The sequence below is a fragment of the Lontra canadensis genome, unplaced genomic scaffold (assembly GCF_010015895.1).
Source record: "Lontra canadensis isolate GAN:19392208 unplaced genomic scaffold, GSC_riverotter_1.0 scaffold9, whole genome shotgun sequence".
Lineage (NCBI taxonomy): Eukaryota > Metazoa > Chordata > Mammalia > Carnivora > Mustelidae > Lontra > Lontra canadensis.
This window is the reverse complement of record NW_022631003.1, coordinates 31,910,364-31,934,364: the sequence shown is the minus strand read 5'-3', so window position 1 is coordinate 31,934,364 and position 24,001 is coordinate 31,910,364. Positions and strand designations below refer to the sequence as shown.

General features: G+C 46.2%; 2 protein-coding genes across 2 annotated transcripts in view; one reads left to right on the top strand and one right to left on the bottom strand.

Annotated features, from left to right (window-relative positions):
- Positions 1-297: 297 nt before the first annotated feature.
- On the bottom strand, positions 298-6,484 carry BHLHE41 (basic helix-loop-helix family member e41). Its single transcript, XM_032855221.1, has 5 exons — positions 4,676-6,484; positions 4,469-4,532; positions 4,031-4,138; positions 3,594-3,705; positions 298-3,127 (listed from the first exon to the last, which is right to left on the bottom strand). The coding sequence occupies exons 1-5, from the start codon at positions 4,735-4,737 to the stop codon at positions 2,010-2,012; spliced, it is 1,464 nt and encodes a 487-aa protein (XP_032711112.1). The 5' UTR covers positions 4,738-6,484; the 3' UTR covers positions 298-2,009.
- A 259-nt stretch (positions 6,485-6,743) lies between these two features.
- Positions 6,744-24,001, top strand: part of SSPN (sarcospan) — a 104,057-nt gene continuing 86,799 nt past the window's right edge. The window contains exons 1-2 of the mRNA XM_032855218.1: positions 6,744-6,822; positions 8,072-8,171. Of these exons, the coding sequence (XP_032711109.1) occupies positions 8,157-8,171 (15 nt within the window). The 5' untranslated portion in view covers positions 6,744-6,822; positions 8,072-8,156. The remainder of the gene's footprint in view (positions 6,823-8,071; positions 8,172-24,001) is intronic.

Genomic DNA, 24,001 nt, shown 5'->3' with positions numbered 1-24,001 from the left:
AAGTCTATCTGGATGAGAAGTCAAAAATTAATCAAAATCTTGAGCAAATTGGGTCTAAACATAAACAGACCACGCAAGGGATTGGTAGGTTTTTCTTTTGCACTTTTCATTGAGATACATTGGAAACAAGTAGGCAGACACAGCCAGAGCCTGAAGGCTTGTAAGAAACTGGAAACGTGTGCTATCAAGCCAATGACAAAGTTGTATATCTGAGAACGTTATAACTTTCATCCCTAAATTTATAGATACCTTAAAACTAATGGAGCATTATGCCTTTTTAATTATTAGACAATCTCGTATCGTATATTAAAGTTTTTATTCCTTAGTAAGAATTTTAAAATCACAAAATAGTGTGGCAATATTTAGGTAATAGAATTTACGGAGTGCTGAAAATACTAGAATATAAAGATAATTTCTAGTTTATCTTCACATACTAAAATTTTCTAAACCAGCTGGTTTCTTGCAGACGGTATTTATTTTTTTTTTAATAATTTAAGACAGCATAAGCTTGTACCAAGCATAAGCATTGTAACAAAAGTGCAACTTTTCAGCAAATCCTCCCCAAAAGATATTTTAACTCAAAATATCATTAGCACATAGTTTCTCCCTACAAAAATAGCATGTCAGACATCATTAATTGGATGTATTAACAACTATGTACATAAGAGCCACCTTGTAGGCTAAGAGTTTAACGTTGTTTAAACACAGCGTTTGAGGCAAACAGTAGCAACAGCAGCAGCAAATGCACCAAACTGACTAAAAGACCCAGATATTTTCTTCACTTATAGTCAGACTGTTGTGTCTCACCCCTTACATAACATTCAAGTGAGATTTCTCACAGTGCTACCTTGGCAACAAACTAAAAATATCTAGACAAGGTCTTGGTTTAAGCCTTATTAAAAAAGCTTTCTTTGTGATTATCTGGTATCTGGTTTGGTCTCCAGAAAATACATAGACTTGGAGATAGGAAGGCCTCCCAAGGCTTCATTCCACATCTTTACAGCATTTCCAATAAAAAATGACCAGTTTAATGCTTTCCTCCACTTTTGTTATTTAACAGAAAATAGGAGAAATCATTTTGGATTTGTTTTTAAGTTCAGTGCACATTCCTTTTTTTTTTTACAGCAAGATTATAAAAACTTAAAACATGGTGAATTAAATAATGACAAGGTGGGAATAGATGCACTATATATATACATATATGCATATGTATATATATGAAACAATGAAATTAAGACAAGTCAATTAATTCACGGTTAATTTCTCCATAAAGTGCTAGTAAATGTACCAAGAATGATTCTGGCCTTCCTCATCCATCTCCTTCCCTGACTCAGTTCTGACAATGGCCCAACTCTGAGTCTCTTTAAACAAGAGCAAGTTACTAAGGGATACCATTCAAACCACTTCAGAAGAGGTTGCAACGTAAGTGACTGGATCCTCACTTCTTCCTCTTTGAAAAATATATGCCTTTTAAAAAGCTGAACATTATAAAATACTGAAGAGTAAATTCAATTCTAAAAGATCCTCATTCTGCCTGTGGAAAATCTCCTGAAGCAGGTGGGAGAGCTAGGCGGGCAGATAGGAACTACCCGCGGGCTTTTGGAGGTCAACTCCTGGGCCACAGTTCCCCTACCCTGGTTCAGTCAGCTCCCCCACGGAGCAGACCCTTCTCCGTCCGGAAATGGGTTCTGCATTTTAAAAAGATAATGGAACACGGCCTAAAGAAAGGCAAAACTGATTTGGGCGAATTCTTTAAAGAAAGTATCAATATTGCAGAGGTTCTTCTATAGCTGGTGAGGGAAGAAAGGGCCGTTAGTGTGCGGAGGGTGGGGTGGTGAGGGATGAGCAAAACAGGAACTCCAAATGTACACAAAACACCTGTGTTGTTGTTTTAAAAGCCTGTCGTGCATCTATTACACTTCCTCCCTTAAAAACGGTAAGGGTGTTTTACTTATTAATATTATTATTCCGCGAGAACCCTCGTCCTGTCTAAGAAAGGGGGCGAGGATTCAGTGGGTTTCCTTTCCTGGCTGCGAGGGATCTTCCTGAGCGGAGCTCTCCGGGTTCCCGGGCTCGCGGGCGCCGTTGAAGGACAGGTGGGTGCGGCCGTGAGGGTGCGGGGGGTGCAGCGCCCCAGGGGGCGCCACCTCGTGCGGTAAGAGGGTCGCGGCGGCGGCGCTGGCCTTCTCGGGAGGGGGCGACAACACCGAGGACAGGCAGGGGAAGGCGGCGGCGGCGGCGGCGGCTGCGGCGGCGGCGGCGGCGGCCGCGGGCGCGGGGATGCCGGGGTACAGCAGTGGGAACGGGGCGGCGGCCGCCGCCGGGTACAGGTACTTCTCCAGGCCACTCTTGTCCAGGAAGGGCTGCACGTAGGCGGCGGCCGCAGAAGGCGAGAGGAAGTAGAAGGGCAGGCAGAAGGGGGCCGCGGCGGCGGCGGCGGCGGGCTGCGCGAAGGGCGCGCCCCCGCCTCCGCCGAACGCCACCAGCGAGCTGAGCAGGGCGGCGTCGGGTCTCAGCAGTGCTGCTGCGGCGGCCGGGTCGGGCCCCAGGAGCGCGGCCGCCGCTGCCGCCGCGCCGCCCCCCAGGCCGCCGCCGCCGCCGCCGCCGCCGCGAGAATCCAGCTTCATCCTCTTGGGCGCCGGCGAGTCCTCTCCGGGGGGCTCCTGCTTGATGGTGACGCGGCCCGCCCCGGAGCCCTTGCCCTTCTCGCGGTCCGGCCTCGCCTCGGCCTCGCCGCCGTAGCCGCTGTCTGTGTCCGTGTCGTTCTCGGCGGCGAGCTCGGCGCTGGGCTGAGTCCGCTGGATGACCGGCACGCAGTGGGCGAGGGGCTCAAGCTTCTGCCCCCCGCGCTCCAGGCAGGGGGCGGCCGGGGACCCTGCGGGGGCGGCGACCGAGGGCGCGCCGGTGCCTTTGCTCAGAGGAACCTGTTGAGTCAACAGCTGGGGGGTGGGCAAGAACTGGGTGGCCACGGCGTGCAAGTGGTTGATCAGCTGGACACACCGCTGCTCCCTAGGCGTCCAGCTCTCAAACCGGGAGAGGTATTGCAAGACTTCTTTGGCGCATGTTTGAAATCCCGAGTGGAACGCATCCAAGTCGGACTGAATGGGCGATTTCAGAGATCGCTCCCCTAGGACGAGGAAGGGGGTGGGGGTGGGGCAGAGGAATGGAGGCAACAAGAAAAATACCGACGTTAAAACATCTGCTTATCACGTGGGCCCTACATTGACTAAAGTGATCTCGGTTTTTCCTCTGTATTCGGGTGATATAATCCACCGGTTGCCGAGGGGCGGGGGGGGGGGGGGGGGGGGGGGGAAGCAGGGGGGCGCTCTACTCCCAACTGAAAAGCCAAAGTGGAGAGCGCAACCGCCACTTTAAATAAAAATCTGATTCCTCTGAGTTCTGCTGAAAGCCTCTAGGATGCTTCGGGAAATGGGCACTTTCCAACGAAGGGAAAGTATAAGCAATTTAACAAATGAGAGTGAGCCCGTGGGCCCGAGGAAGGAGGTGGGGGGTGGGGGCAGAGTCCTAAACACTGCCCCTCCGTGGGCCGCCCGGGTTCATCAGGGGGAGCTGGCCTCCCTGAACTGACTTACCATTCTGTAAAGCAATTATCTTCTGATGCTGCTGTTCGGTTAAGGCTGTTAAAGCTTTTAAGTGTTTTAAAGTTAATTCCAAGACTACCGCTTTCTCCAGATGCCCCAGAGTCTGCAATGGTGCAAAAGACAAGGGGGCACTTGGTTACTAAAAACACATATTTGGCTTGATTGGCTCTCTTCTCAGCACAGCAACTTAAGCAAAGACTCGGAAAGAAGTACTATTCCTATACTTCTTGAGCTTTCCAGAAGATGGGTTATACATGACTTCTTGCCTTCAGTTGTGAGCACCTACTCTTGAGTTTGTGGGAAACTCTACACTACAGCACAAGTAGTAAGGCTTATGATATTTACATTTATTCTTCTATCTCTGGGAGTAGTACCAAGCTATTAACACGCCCTTGGAGAGCAGCAAAGAATGAAAATGTGCATCTTACTGTCAACTTCAGATGTTCAGGCAGTAAATCTTTCAGCTGAGCAATGCATTCATTAATTCGATCTCTTCTTTTCTTTTCTATTAATCTGTGCGGTAATTTGTAGGTATCCTTAATATACGACAATCATGGAAGAAAGACAACAATAAGCTACACATTTATTGGATAAGACAATAAGCTTCCCTCCCCGAACCCCCCCCCCCCGCAATATTATGTGATAAACTATGCCCAAGAACCTTTTGCTCTGGACTGTTCTGAAATGCAGTTTGAATTCAGGTGTGTTTAATCTCCCCCTGAGACTATCCAGCAAACCACTTAAAATTCACAGTTGGGGAACCTCAAGGGCTGGAATATATTTGCGGGCAGAGCTTCGCTGTGAAATCAATGGCCCTAATTAACTATCCAGGCAGGTTATGGGGAACATCGGAAACTTACACTTACCTTGCTATCGTCTCTCTTCATGCTTCTTTTGGGCTTACACATATACAAAGAGGAATAGTCCAGTCTGCAAAACAGAAATCAGCATCAGGCACCCATTCGGGGAGGGGCACTGTCCTTGCCCGATCCATACCACTTTCTGGAGAATAAAAAAAAAAAAAAATCAAACTGAAGCCTAGACAGATATACGCAAGGGTGCGTGCACCTTACCCTATAAAATCTCTATGTTCCAGTAACTGTCTCTCTTGCAAATGAGGAATTCCTTCGTCCATGTTCAACCGCTGTCCGTTTCCTCTGTTTCGATTTTTGGGGTTCTGTTCTATAATCTGTGGGACGATAGCTTTGGGAGATCTTGGGGTATCTGTGCGTCTCCAGTCTCTCTCTCTCCCTTCTTCAGTGCAGTGTTGAAAGTGTGAAGCAGTTGGTTCCCCCCCCTCCCACCGCGCTCGCTCTCTCGCACACACGCACACACACGCACGCACACTCGCGCCGGCCCCACTGCGCTGGTAGTTTGCTCTCACTCCGGGCAGTGTTTGGCCACAGGGCACGCGCGTCGCCGGCCAGACCAGCACCCAGCTCACGTGCGGAACGTACCATCCGCGGTCCAGCCCGGAGGGGGGCGGGGGAGGAGGGGCCGGGCCAGGAGGGGGTGTCGGGAGCAGGCTACGAGGGAAGGCGAGAGGCAGGAGGGGGCGGGGACACCTGATCAGGGCCACCGGAAAGGAAAAACAACTTCGGCCAAGCTATTCATCTTCCCAAAGGCGTTGCAGTCAGCTGGGGGAGGGGGTGGAGGCGCCGGGGGGTGCGGGGCAGCCAGGGCTTCCTCGGCTCGGAAATGCTACTCTCTCAGTTCGTCCGTCATTACGGTGCAGGAACGTGAACGTGGCTTTTTGCTTCGCCACCGACTGCACTGGTGGTTTGGACCAGAGAAAGGAAAGAAAGAATTCACGGTGGGTAAACTTCAGTCCCAAAAGAAAATTTGGAGACTTGTTTGCTCACCGCTCAGTGGCCTGGGGGGACCCCTTGGCCCTGGTTGGAGGTTGCCCCCTAATGGGGCAACTTGAAATCCGTTCCCTGAAAGATTTAAAATAAATGAAAATGTAGTCACTGAGTCAGAACGTCGCAATCCAAGTGTCTTTCGGTGACACGGTGTCCCTGGGCCACCCAAACTTCCCGCAGCAGCCGGAATTGCGGTGCCACTAATCACAGAAGCAGATGACGACGTTTGGGGCCTCTGGTGCTCCCAGAGGAACGCGGCTGGAGGGAGGGAGGAGGTGGGGGGGCACAAGAGGGGCTACCGCGGAAAAGCAATGCAGCATTATCACTCGCCGGCTAAACTCCGTAGCCCCTCATCGCCTCCGGTGGTGCTGCGTGGTCTCCCACCCCCACCACGTACCCCCTCCCGCCGTGCGATAAGCGAAGCCGGGAGTGTGCAGAGCCCACGTTTACTACCGCTGGCACCTCCAAAGCCTCCCTCCTTAATCCTGTCTCCAACGGGTACCAGCACAGGGCCAGCAACGTGATCCGACCTGCCGCTGCTGCCACATCACTGCGCGGGGAACCCGTGCGCGCGCGCGCTCGCTCGCCCTGTGGCCGCGGCGCCCGGCGCGGGGAAGCACAAGCCAGCACGAGCCGGGTTACCTCTCCCCAGAGCCATCCCGGGAGCATGACTCACTGCTAGCGAGAGTTACAAGAGGTGCCCGGAGATGCGCACTGCCCACGCCGCCCGGCGCAGCGGGCGACCAAGGGCCTTGGAGGCCGGGGAAAAGCTCGTCCCTGCGGGACTCCCAGGGCTCCCGCCCCACTGCTGCCGCTACTCGGCTCTGCTGGGGGCGGAAAGGAGAGAATATATGTTGATTTCTCTTATATAAGTAGATAGATATAAAAATCGCAGTTCTTTCCATCCTGCAGCAAGAGTAAGGTTCACATTCTCCTGGGTTATCCCCGAAAGCTTCATGATTGCCAGCGGCGCACGAACCAAGGGGAGAAGTACGCCGAATGAACGCGCACAGGGGCTCAGCGGGGGCTGGGGCGGTCGCTACGCGAACCCTCCCGTATCGCCCCCCCCCCACCGGCCCTCCCCGCAAAGCGCGGGTTCCGGGGACGGATCTGGGTCGCGGGAAGCAGCGGCTGGGAGGAGGTCACGTGTCTGCGGGAGTCGCGTCTCCTCCTAGCTTCCAGGAGCCGCCCGGCCGCGGTGGCGGCGCGCGCTGCTGCAGTCTCCCGAGTCCTGGGCGGAGACGCGCGGCGTCTGGCTTCGTGACTCCCGCGGCGGCGGCGGCGGCGGCCCAAGCTCACCCGGGCAAGAGGAGACGCTCGCGGTCCGTCCACTTCGTCTTGGGAGAGGGCCCTTGAAGGTCTCTCGACTTCCTCAAATATGGGGACGGAGTTTGCACCAAACAGGCAGTTTAATAAGGATAATACTTAGAAGAAGTGATTTTTAAATACTGGTTTTATTTTAACCTCGATTCAACCTCTCTCTTGTTTCCAAGTCATTGGGTGGTTAATTCTCTCTAGTGGGGAGGGTAATTTGATGCCCTCCTAGCGGCATATGCCTGCAGTACTGTCTGCTTGTTCTAAATTGACCCAAAAAGGGGGAGGGGAGGAGGATACCTTTAAGGTGAAACCTCCCTTTATGGTTTGTGAATGTTCGAAGTAAGAAAAGGCTAGATAGAATATTTAGTGAAAATAAGGTCTGGTACACTTCATCTTGGCCTTGTCGATAGAGCAGACAAGACACAAGGCAGACGTCTGACTAGGGCCAGCCGTAGGGCCTGATTCTGGCGCGGACTCTAAAACAGTTCAGAAGAGGAGGAAAAGGCAAAGAAGACTAGTGAATCATGGGTGTGTTATTGGATGTACACTTACCGTCATTGGAAGACATCTCTTTGCTTTTTGTCTTTTTTCTTTCATTGTTCACCTGGATAACTCTACTTGCTTATCCACTTCCTATCAGGCATAGTTTAATGCTTTTTAATGTCCTTTTGCTGCAAGGAGGGTATGAAAATAGCTAATAACTAAGGGTATAATAATAGCTAATAAGTAATAATAGCTAGTAACTAATAATGGCATTTACAATTAGAGAACCTGAAAACCACTCTAGGGGCTTTTTGTGTATGAACTCATTAATCTTTTCCACAACCCTATAAAGTAGATCCCATTATTGCCTCCATTCTACAGATGATGTAGTAGATAGGTAGGGAGATAGGAAAAAATGTGCCTATGCTCCCAGAGCAGGATTTAAGCACAGACAGTGGGCTCCAGAGTCTCTGCTTTTAATGATTATTACCCCTTGGTGGGAGTAATAGGGCCAAAGTCTGAATGTTAAGTAGCTGTGTTTTAAGCAATTTACCAGTGTCAGTGAGTATGGGCATTTGTTGTAGTATGTGTGTGTTGTGTGTGTGTGTGTGTGGAGGGGGGGCATTGTTGGAAGAGAGGTTGGAAAGGAGAGGTGTTAGCACTGGAATATATGGCAGAGAAAGAAAGATATGAGAGAAAGAAGGATAGCAGTCTTTTGTCAGTGAGTGATTGATTCCATTGGCATCTAGCTTCAAATTTATTGATTTAAAGCCAAATCTCCTAATTAATTGTTATAATTTCATACAGATGGACACATGGAAGTACAGTGTAGAAAAGGCTAACGTTGGCCAGCTGTTCACCATTTCCACTGAGCAAACCATGCCGAACTCTAATGCGAAGACTGCAGGTTAGTAATAGCAAAAGTTCACCTGTGGTGAGGTTAGAAAGGGAAAAAAAAATCGCCTAACAAAGGAACAGAAGACTAGAATGCCCTCTTTGGGTATGTTTAAAAATAGGTTGAGTCGTATTTTTTGAGGAAGATTTAATGCTGTCCTGCTGAAAGCCAAGGAGATACAACATGAGCTTGAAACCCCTTTGAGCCTATAATTAGAGAATTTTGTGATGGCTTGCTTTCAATTAAAGATACCCATCTTTCTCCTTTTAATAGGTGAGGGGGAACCTGCTTCCATTGCTTTTCCTTGGTTAAGTAGGGAAATCACTACCTATAGAGACGCTAATGAAAGGGAACACTTATCCCAGTTCCCACCCCCTGCCCCACCCCCTGCCCCACCCCCACGTAAGTATTCTGAGCGCTACGCTCATTATATTCACCTTGTGACTTCGGAAGGTCTTACCATGTTTGCCTGCAAAGTCTTGGATTTCCAGCAGAAACTGAACTCTCCTGAGAGGATTAAAGTTTCTGTAGAGAAGAGAGGTTTTCTGCCTCTAGGGTTCTGTAAGCCCTACCAGTCTCCGGGGAGGTGACTAGGGTGTTTTGGGATTCCCAGTCTGATTCAAACTTAGCGGTCATCTTTAATAGCCTTAAAGATCCCAGATCTGCCCCTACTACTGTGAAAATACCCCATTAGTGGGGCAGATGTCTCTCTTAAGCACCTGTTTTGGGTGGTGGACAGAAAATTTACAGTCGCTCTACATCGTTTTACATCAAAAAGTGAAATGCATCCCACGAAGCAGAGTTCATAAAAATCTGAAGTAAAAAGTTTATGATTAATGCTAAAATGAAGATGGGGGTGGGGCCGAGTGAGACGGTAGATTAGGGGTAAGTAAAAGCTTCCCCTGGAACCCTTTCTCTGGGCACTCACACTGCTCTCAATGGAGAAAAGTTAGTGTGGTCAGGCGCAACACAGAAAGAAGGCCACCTCACAGAAGGATCTTAGAAGGGAGGGAAACCCCAGTGCTACTCACCAGGAGCCAAATATAGCTTTTAAACATTGATAATGTTATTTTGTGAAGCTACCAGATTTAAAATCCCAGAATAGAAGGTTGGGTTTTGCAGTTCCATACTCAGCAAATTAGCAGGAACAGCACAAGTGTCTCTGTTTAATTTGTAAAAACTTAAGTCTTTCTGGAGACTACCAATTAATGTGTCTGTGGTTATAAACGTACACATGAATCACATTTTATATTTATGTTAACACTGCTCCAGAAGTTTATACACTTACTCGTCTTTACATAGCATCAAGGAGCAGGTAATAGGAAGTAGAAGAAATGAATTTTATCAGTGCTGAAACCTTGTGTTTTGTAATTATGTGATTAATCACAAACACTTGTCCAGGTTGTCCTGAATTTAATATATGCTTCAAATTCCTAAAGGGATCACATGCAAAAGCCAACCAGGAGAGACAACTACAAGGGGGATCTCCCTGGCTCTTCTCTCCTCAAGTATTTGCCTGGTCTCTCTGGGGGCCCACGTGCTTAAGATTCTAATTGAACCCAGAAAAGTAGAGTGAGGAGCACGTGACAAGCCCATAAGGATTTCAGAAAAGTCCCTGCATTTCTCTGGATTCTCCTGGACTAGCCGGATGGTGGAATCCAGAGAAGCTGCATGAAGATGGAGTCTTTGGACATCTTTCCCCTCACCCTTGTTACAGCTGATGAAAATCTGCAAAAAGTTTTCAAAGAGATACATGCTTATGCATTGTGAAACACAACTGGGAATGAATAAGATGTACTAGACGCCCATTTATCTCACCTGCCCGTTACAGGGATGTTCCTTGAATACTGATTTCGGATGGTGTCTGCCCAGCGCGGAGAGCTGTCTGGTCTGCTCAGAGTCTGGTACTTTATAAGGGCAACAAAAAGACTTGCTAGGGAGGATTTAATCTACGCTTAGAACTGCCAGTAAAATTTATTTGACAGTTAACTTAAAGCAACTTAAATTCGTATCTAATTATCCAAAAAGGTAATATGGTTCTGATATTAACTTATAATCATCCTTGACAAGGAAACTGATGGAAATCTAGACTCGATGTATCAGTTAAGATCTGCGTTTGAGCATTCCTTATAATTTCTACCCAATAACTTCTGCTTACGTCGACGTCCTGTCCTATTACAGGAGTGCTAGAAGTACAGTTTTCTAGTTGAGGGTCTCCAATAATGTAGGGGTTCTTTTAGTACAGAGGGAGCAGAGAATGGATATTGAGTCAGCGTGAGCCATCTCTGTGGTGGTCTGACTAAAGGAAATGGCTTGTTCAGGTCCTCTTCTCTTCTTCGCCAGTGGGCCTTTTTTCTCTTCTATGCCATATGTGTTGGCAGTGTCCCTTTATTGTATGAGGGTATTTAATATCAATTTCAGAAAATTTTCAGTCTTTCCATCTGCAGTTGCCCAAACTTAACTAGCCCCTTAAGCACATGCTTTTTAACATCTGTATTCTTAAGTGCTAATAATTACAGAAATCTGTGTAAGGAGGGAATTTACCAGGGTTTGCTTTTCCTGCAGAATGCAAACTGCAGCTGCATGTTTTCTGGGAAGTGATTGTCTTCTTTTTTATGTAGCGGCATCTGTTCCCTGGTGGTTCTGTCCGCATCGCTCTGCCTTCCGCCCATGGCATCTGGGTTAAAGGAAGACCCCCCCTGCAGAAAGCTCTCTCTGGTAGGGTCCACCTGCCTGTAGCTGGGACTTTGCCCTTCATCTACATCCTCCACTTCCAGCAACACCGGCGGAGGCCACAACGACTTTAGGTCAGAAGATTGTGAGTGACTTGGGTTCTTAAATCGATGAGGGAGGAGAGGAGAGGGAGGGGAGAGCAGCAGGATGGGAGGTGGGGGGCCAGTCTCTGAGGCTGGATGGAGAAGTGAACCCTGTAAGAGAAGGCATCTCTGGGACACGTTAATGTGCACTGGTATTCAGGCAGTTGTCCAGCAGACCTTATTTAGTTCTCTCCACTCCTGGATCTAGGCTCCATCAACTCCACTTTGTAGATGGAAAAACTCAAGTTCAGAGACTTTAGGTAACTTGTCATTGCCGTGTAGTTAGTAGTGAAGTCAGGCAACAGAGAACCTGAGGCCTGAGGTGTGCTGCTGGGCCATGTCCCCAGAGTTCAAGATTCTAATGGCCGTCTTCTCCTCTCAACCCTGGAAGGGATCCCCTCACCCCAGCCTCTACCTTCCTTGGTGAAGGCCCTCCAGGTCATCGGAGCAGTTGCCAGAGGCTGGTTAGGGCTGTTGAGAGATGACAAAGATGGTGGGATGAGGCATTCTTGAGCCTGTGCATTGGCGTCATGACACCTGACTTGGAATTTTGGGTGGATCTCCGCACGGACGGACACATGGATGAGAATTGTGGTTTGTCCATTGGAATGTTTATGGTGCTGTTAGAGGCTGTGCACTGGGATGGGCGTTAGGGATTCCATATTGAATCTTGTCTTCAGTGACCTTACGATCTAATAGATCATAATTTGTTAAAGAGGTGAGATCCCTAGGAAAGCCGAGTAGTTACCCTCAAGCCATTGCGTGTCCCAGAGGCAGTACTCAGAAACCTCCGTTGTGGTGCGTGTGAGATACACTTGTAGCTATGCTTCTCTCGTAATGCACTTTAGAAATCATTCCAGAAAGTATGGTCAGTGACCTCAGCCCATGGGTAAGCCTCTTTCTGTAATCAAAACACCTCTTGGATGGAGAGATGGGCAGGGAAAATGCTGTCTGCCCAGCCCCCATAAGCTGAGCAAGTGCATCCTGACCCTCCCCCGGTTTGGTGTGCCTCCCTGATATTGGTGGGAATGCCCTTCAGCACCACTCTCTGCAAGGACGTGCACCTTCACGTCATGCCCTTGAGCTACTGTCTGCGATTCGTCAGCGTGCATAACCCGTCTTGTGACCTTCTCTCCGTGTGGCTTAGCATTTGAACTTGCTCTCTTTGGTAATTGAATCTAAACTTCGAGTGTGGATTAACATTTGGTTTCCCTCCTTGGCACTCCACAGCCTCTGGAGGCTCTGGTAGGAAGCTCCTGCTCCATCCCAGCCCCTCAGCCCTCACCCCTGACCCCAGTTGCTTGCTCATTGCCCCAGATTGAAATTTGGACACAACTTGGCTTAACTGATTTTGTCTGCTCCAGAGTAGGCTAGAGCAGTTTAAAGATGGTGATAACTCATTACAGCGGCTCATAACCTCCAGGATAAAAGGGCACGTCCTCTTCACCATCATGCTGTCCACTTCCTCAGTTCACTTCTTGGCCTTGGCTCTTCAATCTGGAAAGGGGCCAGGCTGGGCTGGCTGTTTGGGGCAGCCCGATGTCCACATCCCTTTCAGCTGTATGGACCAGGTGGCAAACTTAGCAGAACTGCCTGACCTTAGAAACAAAAACTTCGTGGACATTTTTGATCCCTTCATCTCCCTCACTCCCCCCATTTAGTTAATAACAATGTCCTATACATTCCACTGCCTAAATATACATTGAATCCATCCTTTTTCCCCCATCCTCAGTTCCTACACTCTAGACCAAGGCCCCTCTCCCCCCATCTCACACCCAAATACTGTGAGAACTTAACTGCCTACCAGTTGGGGTTTAGAAAGGAAAACAGAAACTGCCTTATATAGCTAAGGTACGAGGGACTTAACAGGGGGGATTAGAAGCAGGCATAACCTTTGGATAAAAAAGCTGGGATAATCAAGAGTGCAAAAAAACTGCTGTTGACCGCCAAGAAACGTTGACAGAAGTTTCAGGGAAAGCTTGGTGCCATGGAGCTCAGCTGCCTGCCTCGCTGGGGAGGCTGACTTGCAGGAGCTTGTCTGGAAGCTTCTGTAAACCTCATATCTGCACACAGCGGCCACCACAGGAATATGGTGGGTCTTTTCCACTTTCCACATCTTGCATGAGGGCCTCTTATGGGCACAGTCTAAGCGGGAACCCTGCAGGCAAGGGCTAGGGGAAAGTGTCCTTTCCAAGTTTCTCCCCTGGGACGAGAGCCAGGAGTAGACAGCAGGCATCTCACACTCCATACCCGTCGTGTACACCCGCCTTCTCCCTCCACACCTATGTTCGCTCTTAGGTTAGGACCAGAGCCATATTGCTGTCCATCTCATGCCCTTGACCAAAACCCTTTGTTTCCCATTCTCAGGAGGCTAAATAAAAACAAAAACTTCTCAGTGGCCGGAGAGACAGCCCCCTCCTGCCTCTTCAGTCTCACCTCTCGTTTCTCTTTCGCTAACCCAGCGTACCAGCCTCCTTTCAGTTTTGTCTTTTTTCAGCATACTGCACTCTTTCAGGCTCTTCCCTCATGCCCTTCCAGCTGACTGGAATGCTTTTCCCCCCACTTCTCCAGTCATTCAGCTCTCTTTCACCTGCCAGTCCTTCACATGCCATCAGAAGTATCACTTTCTACAGGAAGCTTTCTCTGAGTTCCTTGAGCAGGTTTGTCTCCTTGTGTAAGCTCCTTTGTACCTTCTACTTCTCGTTTGTAACATTTATACTGTTGGAAAGACTCATAAGACATTTCAGTGGCTGTATTCCCCATGAGTCTGTGAGCCCCCTGGGGACAAGCCCCAGGTTGGGCCTGCTGTGTCTCCAGTGCCCAGCACAGCGGGAAGTACAGAGCAGGTGCTCAGCTGTTTCTTGAGTGACTTCTGCAGGTGCATCACCAAATCATCTATGACCTGAAGGCTTGTTCCAGGGAAAGGCTTGCCGACAAGTCATAACCCAGCCATAGAGCCCTGGAGGAGTTCTCATGCCGGCTGCACGTTGGGATCTAGTGTTGGCTCCTGCGTCCCTTCCCCCCACTAGGACTTCCCTGTATTAATGTGGCTCTTGTGGGTCTGAGCACCCTCCCTCCACCTGGGGCACGGTGAAGTTCTTTCTTGGCCTCACTGGGCATGCGAAGACTCGGAAGTAGAGCACACGAAGGGTCAGAAAGTGCTCCTGATGTAGCAGGAAACCCAGGAGCCTGGCAGGGTCTCTAGTGGGGTAGACCTCTGGCATCACTGTTGCTCACTGTGCCAGGGTGGACGTGTTCTGTGCCAGGAAGGTGGTGGGTGAACTCTGCCGGTGTGCTCCCTAATGGCCGTGGGACGCTGGCGTTTCTCAGTCTCAGAACTGGACTTCCTTTCACAGTGGGCATCAGCAGGGCAGAGAGAGTGCAGGGGCTGGAGCTGGGCCAGCTGAATTCCACAGGTGCTCCAGAGACCGTGCACCGGTGAGGGGACATCCTGGGCATGGCTCTCCGAGGCCAGAAGTGGGGAGGGGCTGCAGAGTTCAGCGTAAAAAGCCCTATTTACAGGTCTGCTGAGCTGAGTGGATCACAGGAGGGGGTCCTGGGGCAGTGCCAAAGAACTTGGTTACCAGGAGTGCAGAAAGAAACAAGCCCTGTGCCAGGATGTAGGAGTCAAGCCTCAGACTGCGGAACAAAGTAGGAGGGTTGAGAGCCAGCGAAGCCAATCCATCAGAATGCCAAGCTGGTAGGCACAGAGGAGACAAGGAGTGAGAGGTCAGGAGAGACAAAAGAGAGCTGGAGCAAGAGCAGGGAAGCAGACACCAGGTTGCGAGGAGAGCCTGCTGGTGGGGGTTGGGATTCTCTTTGGGTTGGTCAGTCATGCCCTGGATGGACTAGAAATATGGGCAGGACCACTTCGACCCTCATCTGCAAACCAACTTTGCATGTACCCTTGGCACTCAATACTTGCAAAAACAGAGGTTCCATTCTTCTAACCATGTCTCCAGACAGGCAGCGTTGATTTTCCCGATCATGGGGTTGCACAATCAGACTGCACTTCCGGAACATAGCTCTGGTGATAGCCAGCCATCAGCGGGCGTGGGTCTGATCCACACCTGCTCAGCCGTCCTGCCTTCCCAAGGGTGACCCAGCAGATGAAATTCTGAGTCTGTTGTGATTTTTGGATAGCTGTGCTAGTAATTTTTCTGGAACCTGTGTTTTTTATTATATTTTTGAAATTCTGCTTTAGATGGACTAAAAGTTGTGAAATAGACACATCTCATATTTCTGTCGCCTCTCATAATATTACATGGTCCTGCTTGTAGTGGCAGAGTGCTGTGGGCCCTGGCTGTGAATTAAGAAGACCTGGGTTCAAATACCATTTTCCCCTCAAAAGCCGTGTGACCTTTGGCAAGTTATTAATGAGTCGATTTTTGCAAATATAACACAGAGATAGTAGCATCTCCTTCTGACTGGGTGTTGTATGGGTTGGGGGCAATGCATGGGGGGCACCTGAGGCATAGTGGGTGAGCTGTGCGTGGAAAATATTGTTTTCACGATTTGAGCTGCCTGGCCAAAGTTGTGGGTATCATGGAATATGGTTGGAAAATAATTGAGAGGTTAAGTAATGTATTTTAAGTTCGAGAGGTAAACCTTTTGCTTTCAATTATCCTTTACTAATAGGTGAATAATAATAAAACAGAGAGGGCAGACCTATCATTGTGATTTTCCATTAACGAGATATGGTCTTGTTTCATGTGGTAACTGGAAATAGGCAATACCAGCCACAACCATCTGATTTTATTTTTATTTTATTTTTTTTAAAGATTTTATTTATTTATTTGAGAGCGAGACAGTGAGAGAGAGCATGAGCAAGGAGAAGGTCAGAGGGAGAAGCAGACTCCCCATGGAGCTGGGAGCCCGATGTGGGACTCGATCCCGGGATTCCGGGATCATGACCTGAGCTGAAGGCAGTCGTCCAACCAACTGAGCCACCCAGGCGTCCCACCATCTGATTTTAAATCATACTCTTCAGACAGCCATTCTGAGAAGTTACAGTTCCACATTTGTGCACGAATGGGAGGAAATGCTGTCTGCCCATGTTTTGTCATAAGTTAAAGCCTTATTCAGGTTTTCAATGAATGATGTGGATGAATTAAGTCTCAAATTTTGTATCTGGCCGTGGGAGATATATTGACTTAGTTCCTCCCTAGGCCGTCTAGTCGCCCAGCAAGCACTTTGGCTGCAGTTACTCTGTACCACGCTCTGCTCTGTTTTAGTATTTTACAAATATTCACTCCTTTCTTGCCCCCAAACTCTTTACGATAGGTACTATGATAATGCCCTTCATAAAAGGAGGGAAGGGAGGCACAAGAGGAAGTAATCTGTCTGTGCCACACAGCTAGGAAGTGGCGGAGCCAGGGTTCCAGGCAGGCACCGTGACTGCAGAGCGGATGACCGCCTTCTGGCATTTCTTGCCTCTCCTCAGTGGCTTCCCCAATATCCAGAGACAAGTGGAACTTTTCCGTTCACCATCAATGATTTCATTTAGAGAAGAGAGGGTTCATAGTGCAGAAGGAACATCTGAAACCCTGACAGCAAGGTGAAGCTTTGCCACCGACTGTTTGCCAGACTGAATTGAGAAGGGCGGGGGATTGAACTGTGAACCTCAGGGTCCTCCTCATCCGTTTAGTGAGGAAATTATACATCTGTTGTGAGGGCGACTCATTGTATGTCTGACACGTAGGAGATACCCAAGAAATGTTAGTCCCCTCCTTGGATACTACTACATACCTAAATATACCCAAGTATGCAATTTTTGATGGTTTCTTTTCTCCTGAAAATTTCCTTCTTGATTTCTTTAACTTTTCACTTTGAAAGAATAGGGTGAATTTTGATCACTCAGTCAATAATTGTCAATCATTTTCTATGTGGAAGGCATTTTCCTGTGGGTGCTATCCAACAGAACTTTCTGTGATGATGGAAAAGTTCTATAATCGGTGCCATCTAATATGGTAACCATCAGCCACGTGTGGTTAATGAGCACTTAAAATGTGGTTAGTTTAATTAAGGCACTAAATTTCTCATTTTATTTAAGTTTAACTAGTTTAAGTTTAAAGACACACTGATGGCTAGTGGTGGTCATATTGCACAGTGAAAGCCTAGCTTTTTAATCTGGTCCAAATACTAGCTGATCTGCAGATAATTCTTTTAAGAAAGCCAAGACATATTTTTAGTTTGTTCTTTTCCTAAAGTGTCTATGATGTTTAGCATCTTTGTAGGAAGAAAAAAAATAATCAATTATCAAGCATAAATTCAGGCAGATAAAGAAAAACTATAGCCATCAACTTCGCTGGGTTTTATGACATTTGAGAGATCCATTTTGGTTTTACAGGAACCCAAATGACATCACTTATCAACATTTTAAAATACTGATCATGAATTTGCTATGGGTATCTAATGAGTTCCCATAATAGATAGTCATGTAATAATTTTAATCCTGCATCATATCCTATGCCTATCAGGTTCAGATATAAGCCATAGTGTACTGGTAAATGTTGAGCAGGTCCTCTGGGAAAAATGTGTGCGTATGTATGTGTAGTTTATTATACACTTTACTATATAAAGGATGTGAGGCCCAGCACCCGTTTAAACATAATGATAAAATATACATTACTCCTGTGAATTCCATATAGCCAATTCATTCTCACTGAATGCTTTTATTTGTTGATTTTTATTTTATTGCTTTTATTTACTGATTTTTGCCATATTCTTTTACCTCTTGCTAACCTATGGTTGCAGTGAATTCACAAGTATAATTCTGACAGGAATGTTGGGGTAGGTGAAATTGAAACAAAGACCATTGTTAGAGCCTCACTCCTTCACCAATGATATGAGAAGAAGTGTCCTCACTAAATCAGGTAATACTTTTCACATACAGGAAAAAGATTTCCTCATTTTTCTGTGTAATTCCCAGCAAAACGACTATATAGATAGATGTGGCACACTTTTAAGTCCAATCTACATGATTAACATTTTCTCCATCACTTTCTTGATATATCAATTGACAGAATAATAAATCAAGCTCTAATTTGTAGCATTTGCTCCTTTTCATGACATAACTACTCCGACTAGGACTAACTGTAGGCTGGCAATACAGCAGCACGAGAAGTCCAGTTGGTAAGCTACAGGGGACATAACCAACCTCAAGGGCATAGATAATAATGAAATGTAATAAAGTAATTAGAAAGTGCTGAGTTTTGTGTATTCACTGACTTTGTTCTTAATATCTATTTAGTGATAAGTTTATAGAACTTAATTTCTAATAATGGCTAGTCCCAGGATCAGTCCTGTGGCCATCAACAATTTATTGAGGGGCCGCTCTGTGCCAGGACTGAGTGCTAGGCTATAAATATGAATCCGGCCTGTCACTATGTGTGCCTTCCAAGATGTGCTCGTGCCCTCTTCTGTATCAACATTTTCCCTCTGGATGATCTCATGTAGGTTCATGGCTTTACTATCCTTGTTATGCTGAGGATCCCTGAATTTATGTTTCCATCTCTCTTTTCTGCTGCAAGCTCCAGACTCCTAATTCCAACAGCCTACTCGATGACTCCTCTTGGATATCTTATGGTTATTCTAAACTTGACATGGCCATTCCAACTTGACACATCTTAATGTCCCCCTTCTGCCCCAGATCTATCCACTCTTCCTCAATTCTTCACTATACTCTGTCAACGACACCACCATACACCACAGAATTGAACCCAAATTTAAGTCTCATCCTTGGTCCTTCTCTTTCATATTTTCTGCACCCAATCCATCAATAATTTCTGTCTCTCCTATACCAAAATCTTGCCTGAATCTGGACAATTTTCAGCACCTTAACTGCTATCATCCTTGTCAAATCCACTCTCTCATTGGGACTGCAGAGAGACTCCTACTTGCTCTCCTTGCCTTTACTTTTCCTCATACAGACCTTACACACAATACAAAGAACTCTTAAAAATATAACCCAGCTCAAACAAACCTCTTTTTTTGAAACCCAGTTTCAAACAAACTTTTTTGTTTGAAATCTCTCCAGGGTTTACTTACTATAATTAGAATAAAGTCCAAATGTCTTACCAGGTCTATGGTAGGTGGAATAATGGGCCCCCAAAGATGTCCATGTACTAATCCCTGGAACCCGTGAATGCGTATTTCCTTACAAGGCAAAAGGAACTTTGAGGATGTGACTAAATGAAGGCCCTTCAGACAGGGAGGTTGTCCACATGGTCCCAATGTAATCACAAGAGTTCTTAGAAGAGGAAAAAGGAGGTTGAAGAGAGTTAGAGGCGGTTGTGACTACAGAAAGACCAGAGAGATGCCACTTTGCTGTCTTTGAAGACAGAGGAAGTGGGACAAAAGCCAAGGAATGAGGGTGGCCTGTGGATGCTGGGAAAGGCAAGGGAGTGGCTTCTTCTCTAGAGCCTCCGGAAAGGAATACAGCCCTGCCAACATGATGTTGTAGCCCAGTGAGACCCCGTCAGACTTCTGACTTACAGAACTGTAAGATAATAAATTTGGTTGTTGGAACTTCCAAATTTGTGACAATTTATTACAGTCACAATAGGAAATGAATGCAGTAGTCTGCAGCACCCTCCAAGATTGGTCTCTGTCTGTCTCTCGGATCTTGTTGCCTGTCATTCTCCTGCTTGTTCACCATTCTCTGGCCATCTACACATTTGTTTTGTCTGCATAGCAAGGTGGGTCCTTCCCTAGGGCTTTTGTTCCCACTATGCCTTGCCTATGACTATCTTCCCAAGGTCTTCACATAGTTGGCTCTTCATCATTGGGATTTCTAAAACCTCTTTAAAAATGCACCATCCCCCAGTCACTTTTTAATCTGTGTTTTATTTTCTGAACGGCTTTTATTTAGATCTGAAATTGTCTTAATTACCTGCTTATTGTCTCTGTATCTCCCCTTCCCACCAGACATGTACCATCAAAATATAAACTTCATGAAATCAGACACCTAGTCTGTCATGTTCACTCAGTAAGCACTCAATGACTATTTGCTAAAAAAAAAAAAAAAAAAAAAGAATGAAAACATGGTGCCTTGCTTCAGCATACACACATTCAGTGGGAGAGATGATGGAAAAAGCAATGATGATAGAATGGTGTAATGGAGGCTATGAATGCAGTTTCTCTGGGATGTTTTAGGCCCCCATGAGAATAGCACCTTGGTAGGCTTTCCAGAGGAATGACAACTGGGAAGAATCCTGAGGAGAAACTGGGAAAGCAAAAGCCAGTTGAAAAGGAGCAGGTGGACCGTCAGGCAGAGCATGAGGGAGGGGCAAGGGCACAAAGGTGTGAAAGGAAAGGCATTATGGGAACTACAGGTGGTTCAGTTACCTTGGGAGCCTGAAGTGAAAGGCAAGAAAATGCATTACCACAGAAGACTTGACATGACCTACCGAGAGATTTTTAATTTGTGTGGATGGCAGTTAGGGGGCCTTAAAGGATTATAAGCAGTGCCAGTTTTGCATTGTAGAAAATGTATTTTGTTGATACTATTGAGAACAGATTGAAGGGGAGGGTTGCTGGAGCAGAACACCAACTGGGAGGACATGGCCATTGTCAAAGACCCAAGGGCAGTGGTAGTGAAGATGGAGAATGAATGGGGAGATCTGAGGACTGTTTTAGAGATTCTATGGGAGTCGTAAGCAATTTATCATGTGGAGCGAGGGAGAAGAAGGATTAGGGATGACTCCCTGGGTTCTGACTTGAGTGACAGGGCAGAGGGTGCTACCAGTGGTAATAATAGGCAGTACAAGAGGAGGATATGAGGCAGATTTCACTCTGACATGTTTGAGGTGCTATGGGTAAAGGAGATATCTTTGAAGCACTTAGATAATTGGATCTGAAGTTTAGAGGAAAGACCAAGACTAGAAATTTAGAATCGAGAGTCAGTGGCATATGTGATTGAGCTGTTGGGACAGTTCCAATGACATAGATATTAGAAGGTTGAGGGTGGAATGCTAAGGAACCTCAATATTTAAACATTGGGTAGAAGAAGTTTAGTCCAAGAATAGGACGACAAAGAAGTAGGGAGGAAGAAAAAGAGATACCTCTGTCCTTCCTCTGCACCTACAATTTAGTGCCCATCTTAAATCTGACCTCTTTGAAGTCCTCTCCAATGGGTGCAAATGATTTTTATTGAATCCATATCATGCATTGTTTGTACCTCTTTTAGGGTGATTGCCACATGGAACCTTTTTTTTTTTTTTTTTTTGTACTTTGGTCTAATTACGTAATTACGTCACTCCTATGTTGTAAATTTCTTGAGTGCAGAGACTATGACTCACTTACTTTTCATTCTTTGGAACTCTCAGGAGAATATCTTGCATATATTACTTTTATGACGAATGAATATGACCACTGAATCCAGCAAATACTATTTGGAAAGTAAGAATTATTTATTTATATATTAAAGAAAACAGTAATCATTTGAATAAATATAGGTGATTCTAAACAGCAAAATACTTCAAGATGACAGTAGTGTATCATCTTGATACATTTGATCATTGTGAATTCCTATGTAGTCATAATAGAGAATTATTTATTGAGTGCTTACTATGTTCTAGACAGTCTGTCAAGTTCTTTATACATATGATTTCATGTAATCTTTACAGTAGCCTGTGGGCATGGCATTATTATTATTCCCATTTCACAGATGGAGGATAGGAATTTCAGAAAAGCTGAATAACCTGCCCAAAATCACACAGTCACTAAAGGGCTAAAATTTAAAGCTGGGCAGCCTGTCTCTAGAGCTCATGCCTTTCAGGTGACAACATATAGAAAACTGTGTCAAGGCAAGTCTGGGGCAGGAAGGGAACTTCAGAGACTTGCGAAAGGGCTTTGGTAACTTAAGTGCTCCTAATCAGGGATGCATTTTGCATGGTTAGAAATAAGTATGAGACATATTTTCATGGGGAAACAAAAACTTGCATTTTTGTGATTTGCCTTAAAACAAAGACTTGCTGATTTAAACAAATACCAAAGATCAATTCATTCAATAAGAGATTTAGAAATGCAGAGCTTTGCTGTAGAATACTATAGCACAAAAACCAGATATTGGCCACTATGATCTAAGGCAAAAACAAAATGAATTTAATGGAGTAAAAGACCCAAAAGAGGTTTTAGTGCCCAAAGTAGGCGAGCTTTAAGAGATATCCTTACTGCAGTTCTAATAGTAATATCCGGTTCCTCCTGGTTCTTTATTGTTTAACAACAAGGTGGGGAATGGCCTTAGTTCTCATTGGCCTGTTAAAATTGTAACATACACCAGATAAATTGTGTCTCTGTTGGACTGTAAGCCTATCAAGAACAGAGCTCACTTTTCCCATTATTCTATGGCAAATACAAAAGAAGCATAGGCAGTGAACAGGATACAACTTGTAGCAATTACAGCAAGGGGGCAGATACAAGCTCCTGAAGGTAGGAGCTTGTTTTTGTTTACCACTGGCCTTTAAGGGAGATTCTGAGCTCAGTAAATATTTGTTGAAAGAATGGTTTCATAGAATGGGGCAATTGTGTGACAGGTGAAATTGATTACTTACTAAGTCTTTCCATTTGTAAGGTCTGTGATTATATTATTCATAGTCTTAATTCCTATTTAAAATTATGTGGTCCCTTCTGTGCTAATGCAGTACAACAGGCTACTCATTTTTCAGCTCACTTTTTCAGATTATTAAACATAATGATAAATTTACTAGTATATAATCACTTCAATAGCACCATATTGGTATATTTTTAACTAATATTTCCATTAATTGAATGACAGAGCAAATTTAAATGATTGACTATCTTACGGTGTTATTAGAGAAAAAAATATTTCTAATATTGTGAGACACCAACAACTGAAATCCATATTCAAGGAATTGTACATAGTCTTTTTTTTTTTCAGTTTATTAAGGAAAACTAGAATTGACATGTCTGTCACATTCTTGTCATATCTACATTTTTGTAATCAGAATATCTCAGACTTCACCAACCGGGTAACACCACTGTATTATTCAGGACTCACCCCGTTGCAAGTGACAGAAACCAAATTCAAATTAGCTGAAGCAGTGAAGGAGATTATTGATTTGTGTATGCAACCAAGGGGAGGGCTAGGTGACTAAAGGATGGATTAGACCGTCATTAGATCTCCTTCTCTCCATCTCTGGAATGCTCTCTGCAAATTAGCTTTATTCTCTTCAACTGATTTCTTGCTCAAGGCTAAAACTCAGGTGTTTATGGAGTGCGGAGGTGGTGGGGTGGCTGCTGGAGCTTTAAGGCATATCTTCAGATTGTAACAAGGAGACAAGAAGGTTAATCCTTCCCGTTCCAGTTCAAGAAAGGCTGGGAAAGAACTCTTGAGTGGCCCCTTCGGGGACTTGATTAGTTTCTCTGTTCTAGAAGGACTGGTGAGCAGCTCTGACCCACCAGCCTCAGTAGCAGCTCTACTCTTACAGTTGAAGATGAGATGTGATCTGTGTATCAGAGAGCAGGCGAATAACAGTGGTGTTCACCGCACTCATGACATTGGTATTGACTCCGTGGTGGCTAGGAGCTGTCACGTAGCAAGTAGCAGGGAGTCTGGTCTTATATAGAGCCTCTGTATGCTGAGAATTCTGAGAATTCTCAGGATGCCTAGAAAAGTATCCAAGACTTGGTCTCGGCTTTCACTCCCTCCTGTGGATCACACCGTCCTGGACATGTTCATGAAATTATGCACAGAAGGTAGGACCAGCGCCACCACCACAGTCCTGGACTCGGTACTGGTGGAGATGAGTACTCACTCCAAGAAGGATGAAACTGACCTGCCGCCCCGTGCCCCTCTGCCAGGAGCCTTCAGTTCTCGCTCTTGCTGGAGTGAGCTCCTTCTAACTACTGCTTTTCCGGGGTGCATGTGCTACCTTGGTGGAGACACTGGGGTGGGATGGATTTGGGTGTCCTTTTCATTATGTGTGCAGATATAGAATTGCACTAGTTACCTGTGCTCTTAGTGCGTTAGCTCTAACTTGGTGAGTTTCTGGAGCTCCCTCA

Bases quoted from the DNA above. Each gene is read 5' to 3' on its own strand.
- BHLHE41 (XM_032855221.1), bottom strand. From the start codon at position 4,737: ATGGACGAAGGAATTCCTCATTTGCAAGAGAGACAGTTACTGGAACAT. The intron at 4,139-4,468 runs GTAAGTGTAAGT...TCGTATATTAAG, and splicing joins TGAAGAGAGACGATAGCAAG to GATACCTACAAATTACCGCA. The intron at 3,706-4,030 runs GTAAGATGCACA...GCACCATTGCAG, and splicing joins CTGAACATCTGAAGTTGACA to ACTCTGGGGCATCTGGAGAA.